The sequence below is a fragment of the Elaeis guineensis genome, chromosome 2 (assembly GCF_000442705.2).
Source record: "Elaeis guineensis isolate ETL-2024a chromosome 2, EG11, whole genome shotgun sequence".
NCBI classification, from domain to species: Eukaryota; Viridiplantae; Streptophyta; class Magnoliopsida; order Arecales; family Arecaceae; genus Elaeis; species Elaeis guineensis.
In genome coordinates this window covers 100,828,827-100,840,954 of record NC_025994.2, presented here as the reverse complement: position 1 = coordinate 100,840,954, position 12,128 = coordinate 100,828,827, and the positions used below count along the sequence as shown (strand labels likewise).

The window sequence follows — 12,128 nt, the reverse complement described above, 5'->3', positions numbered from 1 at the left end:
TGGGCCTCCTCGGCCCCATGGACATGTGGAGTGGGAAGGAACCCCATGAAAGTAGGAAAAGGGTGGTGATTGCAGCATGGTGGATAGCACGCAAAGGGGAATTGGTGAAACGCAAGGGGTAGCATGGTGTGTTATCCACCATGGGATTTGACTTGATCCAAGTGCATGGGTAATGCACTTTTGAGCGAACCTATGCGGCATTTTTCCGGAGCGGCACGATCCCTATGTATCAAACGAAGGCCCTGCCATAGATGAGGGAGTTATAAGGTGCATGTAATGCAATATATAAGTCTGGTGCCCTAGGTAAGCTAATCAGGCTACCTTCCAAGCGGCGAGGGGATAAATAAGATGTTGCACATTATATCCGCAGCGATATCATGTCAATGGAGAACACAACGGCTAAAAAGGACCAATACCATGAGCCCATGGGAGATATAAAAGAAGCAACCTGCATATCTGATTTTTTTTTTTTTGGATGAATGCATATCTGATTTCGATGCCAAAGTTTATTTGACGGAGATGCTAGTATTTTGCACTTGCGACGCACGTGCACGCCGAATAAGAAAAAGATGAAGGCGAGGGAGAGGTGAGCTGGGGCTACTGGAGAGAGCGAAGCTACAAAAGGAGGGATTGGATTCTTTGAAGAATTTTTAGAGAAGTAAAAGAAAAACCATATTGAAGTAAGAGAGATCTATGAATTCCATGGTTCTTTTACAGAGAAGCCAAAAAAAAAAAAAATATGTAAAACCATTATATTTGGTACATGAGTTTATGGCTTTTTATACATAGTTTTACTCTTGGAATTATGCTTCGTGCTCTAACTCCAATGCTTCATGTTCGTCTCCAAGAGTTTTTTTTTTTTTTTAATCTATTTACTTTGCTCACACGCAATGCACAAGACTTTAAATGTGTTCAAAATGCTAAAAAAAATATAAAAAATAAATTATGTTTTTGATCTACAAATTTTAGGCTGGATTTTTAATAAATTTCTAAACTTTTAAAAGTTCAAAATGATTCTTTTTTTTTAAAAAAAATATTTTAATATTTTTTTTTTTTTTCTGATTCCAATTTTTTTTTTTTACCAAACCAAAAATTCTAACTGGCATTAACCAGAAGCATATGACCGACGGATAATAATATAATATATTGATAATAATACGATATAATATATAAATTTTTTATTTTTATGATATAATATATAGATAATAATATAATATATAAATGATGATATGACATATAAATGATGACGTAGCATGTGCTATATATGCTACATAATTTTTTATCCAAAAAAGTTCATCCACAGAATGCCATATTGTTACTTATATGTTATATTACCATAATAAAACTCCCATTAAAACAGATGAGAAAAAAGGGGGATCAAATTTAAACTTTTTAAAGTTCAAAAACTTATTAAAAATCCGACTAAAATTTGGAGGACCAAAATTATAATTTATCTAAAAATAAAATATCTTGAGGCCAGAGAAACCCCTGTTTTAAAAAATATTAAGATAGTGAAGCTGAAACGGTAACGGAGACAGCGAGAGAATTTCAGGTTTTTGACATCAAGAAACTATAGTGGAGCCCAAAGTAGGATGATGGAGTCAAAATACTTCCGTTTCACTAGTAAGGGTTTAATTACTAGCCTGCCCATGCATCATCTGCGGAGTAACTCACGTCTTGTATCTAATCTTCTATCTATTATTATTAAGATCTGTAGTCCTAATACGAGGAAAGAGAGAGCCATTTCTGCCTTGACAGGTGCTTCGGGGGTAGCAGATGGAAGCCAAAAGGCTTTCATGTTTCGAAGGGCTTCCTCTTCATAGGAGGTTACCTTCACACTGTTAACCCCATGGAAACCATTTTTGCCGCGTGCATGACTCCTGTCGCTGTACTGGGGTACAGCTCCATGATTTTGTTGATCGAAAGCATCAAGCTCTCGAGCTTTCTGCAACATCAACTTCTCCTCTTCCTCCTCTTTCTCTTGCTTCTGCTGAGCAGCAGGGGCAGCCAGCTTCCTGTCCACATCAAAAATTAAAGCTCAACAGAGTTGCACAGAGCAAAAGGAAAACAGAAAATAAAGTTGGAGAAGAATTCCAGGGCCATGAACATGCAGTCCATCTAGAAGGCCAAAACTAATGCAAACCAACCACTACTAAAGACTGCTGGTTGACACCTCTCCCCTCAGAGGCTGTGCTACGGTGAGGTTCCAGGTTTAGACCTTGAACGTGTCATTCCCATCCTTTTTAGTGTGCACGTGCATGTAAGCACGCACGAGAGAGAGAGAGAGAGAGAGAGAGAGAAGTTATTAGGAATAATTATATAGTAATGAAAATCAGATTTTGATGTTAAGGTGCTACACACACCAATGGAAACACGGAGCAGAACAATTCAAAGTAGAATCCTAGAAAAACAAGAGAGGGCATACCGAACTTTCTTCCAAAATCAAATTTGTTATTAAATAAATGAAATTTCTACTTGAGAGTTCAGCACCTACTTTAGGGTCTCCTACGAAACTCATCCCACACCCACTTCATAAGAACTTCATGGTTTAAATTTTTGATTGGGGGCCTGCTCTCCTAAACCAAAACCTGAATCACCTCCTGCTCTGACTCTTACAGATGAGTAAGGTTTCTTGGCATGTTTTCCCTCTTGTCCAAATCATGCCAGCCTTCGAAAGAGGTAGCCTCTGCTTATGATTTTTACGCATCATCAATTCTTTTGTTTCGTATCTTCTGAAATGCACACCACCATAAACTTGTTATATTAAAAGTATTGAAATTTAATGATTTTCAATAATGCAACTCGAACTACTGCCCCATTTCTCTTCAACAAATAGTCAATGCAAGAGTTGAATTCAGATTCAAGGATAGTATATTCTAGTTTTCGAACAAACTGAAAAGTAACTCAGATAAACTAAAACTTTTCTTATGTGAAAACAGAAAAGAAATATATAAAAAGTCTAAGACTGATGGGAAGGAAGCATGATTCTCATCCATAGTGCCTGTTTCAGCTAGTTCGGTATCCAAAACATTTCAAATCAATACTGGTTTGAAATCAATCTGATACTAGGGAGTCATTTTTGGGTTCAAACAAAATATTTTAGTTTAGGCAAAGACCAATGTGCTCAGATGAAAGAGTCAAAACAGTCAAATTATCCCATAAAAAATTCTAAAAACATCTAAGAAAGGTTTTAAACCATATTGGCAAGTCTAGATGATCTATCAGCATAAAGTAAAGTGATCATGTGTTTGGTTTGCACACAAGAATCACAGCAAGCAGAAATGGTAATTGCTTATATTTTATTCCAGCAACGAATTTCATTTTGCAGGCAACTTTCTTGGTTCTTTTTGTTTTTTAAGATGGCCAACAGAGTTTGCTCTATTCATCATGCTTTTTATCTTTTTTTCCCTTCTATTGGTCACAAGTATTCTGTTACTCATAAGGTAAAAATAATAAAAGAAAATTCTTGGAACAAACTGGTCAGAACTTTTATAATAATGGAAAGCATGTTCAAACAAGAATAAGAATCGCAGAGGAGGATGAGGAGCGAGCTTATCTGCTAAATCCCAGAATCTTTTATAATACCCGATTCAGCAACACACAATTACTGCATTTATAAACCCTATTATTTTATATGTCTAGCATTTTTATGCTCAAACTTTCTTGCCAGATATGAATTTTTCGCACCTAGAACTATTCCCAACTTTGCAAATTGAGATTGACATCAAATCTATTGCTATCAAACCCTGTGCGATTTACTTGGCCTCCACTATATGAATCCTCATTGATCAATAATTCCTATAAAAGGCATATCTCTGTACAAATACTACAAAAACAGAGATCAAACCCACCTGTCAATCAAACTAATCCATCCCAAAACATATCACCAGACAAAGATGAACAGTATACCAAAGACTTTCCAAAATCCCAAATTGCGAAGCAATATATACAACATCGCCACAAGACAGGTCAAACCAACCCACCAATCAAACTAATCCGCCGCAATTTTCCGAAATTACTGATTTGAGGCAGATCAAATTCACTTGTCAATGACACCTACCACATCCTTACATCAAAACTTTCAAAAGAGTCAATCTTGAACCTAGAATCTCCAATTAGATGAAAAGGGCAAAACAGATCAACGAAAGAGGATCAAAAAAGGCAGCAATCGGGATCAGAACACCAAGAATCAGAGAGAAGAAAGCAAGGGAGAGTTAGGGCACCTCTTGATGTCCTTCTTCTGGGGAAGCAGGCACTCGAGGATGCATTCCTTGCAGAAGACGTGGCCCTTCTGACAGCAGAGGGGGTCGATGAAGGGCTTGAGGCAGAGGCAGCAGGAATCGAAGGGCTTGATCGAGTCCTTCCCAAGGCCCTCTCGCTGCGTCCCGTACCCGAGCTTCCGCTTCTCTTCATATGTGAAGAACGCGAGGTCGTTGTTGTTCTTCGAGTGCCGCTGCGGCATCCTCTCCTCCCCCTCACCCTTCCAACTTCCAAGCCGATCAAAATCCTCCAAGAAGAGAGATCAAGGTGGGAAAAAAAAAACCCTAACCCTGGCTCGAAGGAGAGAGGAGGAACCCGTCGCTTCTTCGCCCAAGAGGAGATGGTGTGGTGGGACGCAGTTTAGAGCAATGGGATACGATGTATCTTCCGGAAGTTCTTCCGCGAGCGGACGACAGTTGCCGTCGGTTTCTCCCTTTGTCGGTAATCGAACGGTGGATCGTTACTTGCACACCTATGACGCCTGTCCCTATGAAAATTCTTGCTTAATAAATTATTTTTTTCATTGCTCTGTTACTTTGTCTATACTGTTTCACAAAAAGGTTTTGACATAAATTTTGTTTCTATGGTTACTACTATTTAAGTTTTCTTTGCATGCTCGTAATCCAATTATTGTGATTTTGGATGAGATTTTGAAAGAGATAAATGATTGGAGACTCAAGATACAAAATGATTCAAAATCACAATCAAAGCAATTTATAATTGTACCAAATACATTAGTTACAGCATTTACCATGTTGAAGAAGTACTTTTCTAAAAGGAAATTAGAATGTCCATAAAGTACTTGATCTCAAGAGTTTAAATAGTTAGTTTACACAAAACACAAAAAAAAAGGCTTAGTTAATTCTATTAGCAAATAAGTTGATATTAACATATCAAGTTTAACAACTATAAGTGGAAAAAAAGAAAGAGGAAAAACACTTGAAAGAAAAGGGTCTACTTCTTGTATTAAAAGTCAAAAAGAAATATTCAAATTGAAGATCCATACTATTAATTATGATTTATATTAAAAAATATAGACTTCTCATATGGATGCAAAAATGGCGGAGTATCATTTTACTGGTATATTAAAATATATGATAAACCATTTGCATTAGGAATCCATCTTATTTTTAAAATCTGCACATGTTGGGACATCTATAAATTGAAAATGCATAGATCATGATTCTTAAATCAGAGCAAAGTGAGGTCTTACACATCATTTTAACTACTCGTTTTTGCACCCACTTGATACCCTATACACTACCAAAACATGGCACTTCTAAGTATTTTTAGTTATATAGATGATGATCAATGGGTCGATCTTCAATTTAGATGGTTCATTATTAATTTTGAGCTTTAGAGCAGTAGGTACCCCTCCTCTCATCAAGAAAAACTTAGACGGAAGGATATGTGAGAATCCGTATAGATATGTATTTACTCCCATACCAGCTATGTACTGTATAGATGTTGGATGTTTATAGATGATCAAAGAATCCAAATGATATCTGTTGGCCAATCTTTTTAAATGAAATCCCGAGTTGTTACACCTTCAAATAAGCTAATTCACAATTAACAACACTTTTCAACATCTAGACTTTGATTACTCACTAGGAATGGGAAGAAGACTAGATAGAGGGTTTGAAATTGAGAACCTATCATCATTGCTTTCTTGAAAACCAGGTAGAGGGGTACTATGAGATGCAGCACTTGGAGTCATAGAAATATTGAGCTGCTTTTTTGGAGATGGCGATAGTGGATTCTATAGCCTTATGATTACACTAGTGATCACTATTCATGCTGCATTTTAAATGCTTTAGATAATACTCTTTTAAGTCTCCTTTTTTACATTTAATATTGAGAAAGTTGCCTTCTCTTCAAATCTTGATAAGTTGATTCTAAATCTTCTATTTTGCTTTCATCTTTATAAATGGGACTTTATGAAGGTGTTGCTTTGGATGGTCTTATAATTTATTGCTCTAATGATCATTACTGATTTTGAAATTGTTGAAGTTGAATGCTGTATTCGGATATGATAAGACTGAGAAAAGAAACTTTCTGAGCATTGTTTCATTTTCACTTTGGACTTGATGTTCTTGACTTTATTTTTGATTATAATCACTCTTTTCAGTTGTTGATCGCTCTTTCTTGAACAAGATAGACAAAATATATGTTCTATCTTGGGACATTCAAAGCATCTTATTCTAGATGCTTGACTTATTAGAGGGCTAAAGAAAAATTATCCAATCTGATGTTGTTTGCAATTTTGGATTGCTGGGTTTCTATCGTAGGTCTTTCTATAGTTTGCTCTTCTTTTATATTGCAGGATGATGATGAAGATCCTTTGCAGCATTGTGAGGATTATGTGATTTCTTTTGCTGTTATTTGTTCCGCCTTCTAACATACCTTTTGAGTCTTATTTAGTTTTGATGCCTATCTTTTAAGTATATGCTTTTCTTTTATACCGGAAGTGGTTGTCTTGCCACTTAAATCTTTGTATATTTCCTCTTTTTTTATTCTAATTCATTGAACATTTGGCCCTTTATTAAATAAATAGGGTGACTAATGGTTTAATATCATTAGTCTCCATATATTTCTCAAAAAAAAAAAAAAAAAAAAGGTCCAGGTCCATAGAGATTGAAAGGTGAGGCCAGCTCAAGAGGGACCGGCTATCAACTTCCCCTGGAACTCATCTTTCTCCACATTACAACGCAATTGCTGCCGCACCGCAATGGCATGTCCGCATGCACCTACCTATTTGATCCTCCATATCCCAATCACTCTGTTTCTTAACTCAATGCCGGCGCATGACGGCAAGATGATCTCACCGCAGCTCTCGAGCAGCCCACGGACAGCATACACTGCATTGCATTCTCTCTGGGACCGGAACTGTATCCATGTCTGGGATTCTTCCACCCAGGTCAAGTGCTTCATCTGCTTCATTTTATCCTTCACATTTCCTTTTACTTCATTAAGTGAATGAAGAAAGATACAAGCACCAAAGAAGAAACAAATGTTGCTGGAGAAACAGGTATTTAGGTTCATTGTGAGCAACAATGACCTAACAAACAGAAAATGTTACGTCAAGGGTTGCAGGGCAGCAACAAAATTCAGAAACGCCGATCTGTTCTTGGAGGAGGATAAAACATTCCAACAAGAGATCATCAAGAGAGCATACCTGAGAACAAACAGTCCAGATAGAGGATCTGTTTTAAAAAATAATGCCGTTGCACTCTCTTCAAATAGCCCATATTATTTACCTATTTTCTCCTGTTCCAATAGCGTTAGATAGAAACATAGTATTAGTAGGAAGTGGTGAGGGCAGGTCTGATTATTATGATACTGGGAGCAGAAGGTTCAACAGGTATCTGAATGCATCTCATATGAACATAGCAAGTCTAGATTCACTGATTGCAATCCAGCAAAGGAAACATAGCAGGGCTCCTGAGGGCCATTATGCATGCATTCTACTACATTCAGTCGCATTCTTTTGTAAATTCGCAAGGAACAAGGAAATTAATGATGGTGGGCTACCATTCAATGAATGAAATACAAAAGATAACGCACAATCTGAAATGATTTCTCAAAAATCCTGCAAATTCCACCTCCCATAAATCAGCCAAGACTAATGCCCAATAGGACCGCGCCTACAGCAATCAAAACCTGAGAACATATGCCCAGCTATGCTAATTTTAAAAAACTGGAATATGCATGGGCAATACTCTGCCTTCATTATCTGGAAAATATGAGGATTTAATTACATGAGGACATGAAGGGTATGGAACCTCATATCTGAAGTACATGATGCCCTGTCCATTATTAGTATAGTAATTACCTATGCTAGAAAACATTCGACAGTTCATAGACATGGCATGAAGCTACTACTTTGCGATACTACAAAGCGGACTCACTCAAATTGTATGTGGACGCTTGAAAAGTCTTGGAAAACTTCATACATTAGAACTCCTTGATGCTGCACTTTTAACTTGAGAGCCGGTAGAGGTGGTGCTCCGTGCTTGGGAACCTTGATTCGATGACAACTCTGAGAAGAAGTTTATGTTCTCCGGGCTTTCCACAAGAATTTGAAGTGATCTTGGAATAGGAGGCATGTTGATTTCTTGAAAGCCCTCTAAAATTTGAACCACCTGTCCCATCGTTGGCCTGGAACTTTCATCATCTTGAATGCACCAACAAGCAATTTTACAAGCTCTTTCGAGCTCTTCAATATTCACATCATCCCCCAGTCTATGATCCACCAAGCTTTGGACATCCCCTTGCACGAGTCTGTTCGCGGCTAATGTAGGAAAAAATGTTGCTTTCCCTTCCTCTGTCTGCTCCGAGTTTCTCCTGCCAGATATAATTTCCAAAAGCATCATCCCGTAGCTGTAGACATCAGCTTTGGCAGTGATGGCTACACCAGTTATCCATTCAGGTGCAAGATAGCCTCTTGTTCCTCTCATGGTAGTCAGTACTCGGCTGAACTCCCGACCTAAAAGCTTTGCCAGACCGAAGTCTGCCACTTTTGGAACAAAGGACGCATCCAGCAGTATGTTCTCTGGCTTTATATCACAGTGTATGATGCAGTCCCTGCACTTCTCGTGGAGATAAGCTAACCCTCTAGCAATTCCAAGAGCAATTTGGTACCTTTTATTCCAGTCCAAGACCACGGAATTGTCGTGGAAGAGCTGAACATCCAGAGAACCCTTCGGCATGAACTCATAAACCAGCAACCTTCCGGTGCCTTCGGAGCAAAACCCAAGAAGCCGAACCAGGTTGACATGCTGCACCGTTCCAATCGTGCTCACCTCGGCCCGGAACTGCTTCTCTCCATGCAGGCGAAGGCCTTCAAGCTTCTTTACAGCTATGGCGGTCGAATCTGGCAAGAACCCCTTGAACACCAAACCAAAACCTCCTCCTCCCAATTTCTCCGAGAAGTTCTTCGTGAAATGCTGCAAGTCACTGTATCTGAATGGCACCAGAGTTCTCCCCACTGCTTGCACAGCATGAATCATCTGCCTCTTCCGGCGCATCCAGTTCAGCACCCATATGATAACCACACAAACTACCAAGCCGGCAACCCCACCGGCGACGGCCCCGGCGACCGTTCCCTTCTTGCTTGTGGAATCCGGCAGCTCCGAAGCAGCCAGCCGAAGGTAAAGGGTTCCTGCATCCGATCCATTGTATTGCTCTTGTAGATTGATCAAATCCCCGTACCACACGGAACATCCAGCACCAAATGAGTAAGCAGTACAAGAGCAATTGTTCAAACAGGCTGATGCACACTCTTCAGCACTTGCAACATATAACTGATTCTGAGGATTCTTTGGCAATCTCATACCATCCATCTTATAAAACTTATCTTTCTCGACATTTGCTGAGCTGTTGCTGCTGCACTGCAATGGAGTGTTCCTCACGCAACCCCCTCTTCGATCCTCCAAATCCCATTCGGTCTGGTTCCGCGCCGCAAAACCCTTGACGCATTTGCAGAATGGAAGGCCGTTCTCGTTGCAGCTCCCGAACGGCCCGCAGAGAGAATACACTTCGCACTGCGCTCTCGGCTGGGACCAGAACAGTATCCAGTCCTGGAGATCTTCCATCCACGTCAACTGCTGGATCCGCCCCGACCGATCCATTATAAACCTCGAGATGACCGAATCATATTTAACAGAATAAATGAAGTAGCTCTCGTTTCTGTTGTTCACGTAAGTGAAGTCGTAGTTATAGTTCTGGTTCATCTCCGGCACACCACTAAAGATTTGTCCATTCCAAGTCCCACTAGACCAGTACGAGACAGACTTATTCCATTGAATGAAGTACTGGCTGGTTCCATTGGGGTCGAGCTCAAGGGAGAAGATCCCAGGAGCTGGGTCAGCCGAGCTCTTCCAGGAGATAAGGCGCTGGTCCCTTTTGGTCACCTTGTTCAGGCCGAGCTTTCCTCCGGGAAGCCACGTATCGGTGGGGTGGTCGATGCTCTGCCACAAGATGCTGGAGGACTTGGAGCCATCTGTAAGCTTAAGGTTTCCAGAGTCCTGGAGAACCGCTACAGTGTAGCTGGCAGAGATGTGGAGATTGGTGGACCAGATCTGGGCTTTGGACTCGTTGAGGAGGACCAAGTTTCCATTGTCAGAGAGCTTGAGCTCGGATTTGGTGTGGTCTGAGACAGGGGTTTCTCTGTTGGCTACCCAGACGGGGGTTTGCTTTGAGACTTTTTTGTACCAGATGCCTATGTAATATTTTTTGGAGGAGTTGGCTGGAGAGAAGAAGCCCAGAACAAAGTTGCCTCCTTTGGAGGTTAGCTGCCGGTCTCCTGAGATGGAGGAGTTGGCAGAGATGGTGTCAGATGAGAAGGATAGAGGGGTTTGGAGAGCTAAGAAGAGGATGAACAGGAGGAGAGAGAAGGAAGGAAGAGAAAAGGGGGACGAAGTTTTGGGAAGAGCCATGGTAGCAGCGCTATGAGATAGAAAACAGGCATAGAACTAATAGGAGGGGGGAGGAAGTAGTAATAGTTTCGAAAAATAATATTGTTTTTTGTTTTTAATTTGACAGATGATTTCGTTGAGGTCGTCCCTCCCAGTCATTAGACTTTGACCGAATCATGGTGCCAAATTACTAAAATGTCCCTTTTTTTGTTTCATGAATTTTGACTTGAAAACACATTTGACTAAGTTGCGGGAGTTCGGAAATAACAGTATGTCTGATAGGAGAATATACACAGTGTATTATTTCTCAAATAAAAAAAAATATATAAAAAAATATCTACGAAGTGAATTGGTGCAATAGTTCAAGCGCAATACCTACGACGCCGCGGTGAGAGTTGGTTTCTGAGTGTTTCAACAATTCTGTGTTGAAGCAGAATCTAAATTAATGATTTCAAACTCATGATCTGCAAGATCAAAATTAGAAATTCTTTTGATCTGGATTATGTTAAATATAGTAATATTAACATGGTAAGATTATGAGCGAAATTTACTATTTAACGGTTAACAACAGGGGAAAAAAAAAATAAAGGGGCCCCTTGAGATGTGTTGGAAATGCAAACATCATGCAAGTATATCCTAACAAGTCAAATAATCTGGTACCAATCAATTTTTTCTATTTATAAGTTTGATGTGAATTAACTTGAGAGGCATTCCCTCCAGAAGTAAATACCTAACATCTTAATAATTTTGCTTGTGCTTATCGAGCATCATTAACATTATAGCATTGTTAGTTATTCATATAAATAAACACAACATCTAGTTAATCGAAGGCACCAAAATAGTAATCTGTTGCAGATATCCGTGCATAGTTCCATAAATTGTGAATGTTTGCACTTAGAAAATCATTAGCTGGAGTACATATGTAAATAAAATTTTTAATTATTTGGTACTCACTTAACAATTAAGTTGCATAAACCGTTTTCATTGGACTAAAGCTTTATCATTGTTTGAAAAGAAATAAATCATGCTCTAAACATCTACAATCACAGTCAGTGCAAATGAAGTTGATCTCTTAATCTTTTGGATATCCATCACAATAACATTTCTAGTACTACCGCATGATGTGGTGCACCAATTTTATTTTTTACCTAAATTTTTATATTCTAGTAATATTGGAGAGGAATATGAAAAGTACAAAATAAGGAAGCTCAATGAAAGAATCTCAGTAAGTATGGATAGGTAGATAGTGCACTAACCCAAAAAAGATGGTGCATTGGAAAAATTATACTTGAAATCTCTCCTTCAATCGTCCATGTGCCTATGACAATGATAAGCAATCATATAGAATACTTATGTCATCTATTTGATTTTTACAATTGAATATTTTATAGAACATGCCAAGTATCAAAACTAAAATTTAATTTATAGAGAAAGTGTAACATCCCGGCCCAA

The 12,128-nt window shown here is 39.0% G+C and overlaps 2 protein-coding genes across 2 annotated transcripts; both read right to left on the bottom strand.

Annotated features, from left to right (window-relative positions):
- Positions 1-1,531: 1,531 nt before the first annotated feature.
- LOC105049751 (E3 ubiquitin-protein ligase CSU1) lies at positions 1,532-4,652 on the bottom strand. The gene is made up of 2 exons (XM_010929496.4): positions 4,224-4,652; positions 1,532-2,015 (listed from the first exon to the last, which is right to left on the bottom strand). Exons 1-2 carry the CDS (start codon positions 4,460-4,462, stop codon positions 1,655-1,657), a joined length of 600 nt encoding a protein of 199 aa, XP_010927798.1. The 5' UTR covers positions 4,463-4,652; the 3' UTR covers positions 1,532-1,654.
- Positions 4,653-7,965: 3,313 nt separating this feature from the next.
- On the bottom strand, positions 7,966-11,018 carry LOC105049742 (G-type lectin S-receptor-like serine/threonine-protein kinase At2g19130). The gene has a single exon (XM_010929488.3). The coding sequence runs from the start codon at positions 10,695-10,697 to the stop codon at positions 8,208-8,210; it is 2,490 nt and encodes an 829-aa protein (XP_010927790.3). The 5' UTR covers positions 10,698-11,018; the 3' UTR covers positions 7,966-8,207.
- Positions 11,019-12,128: the final 1,110 nt, after the last annotated feature.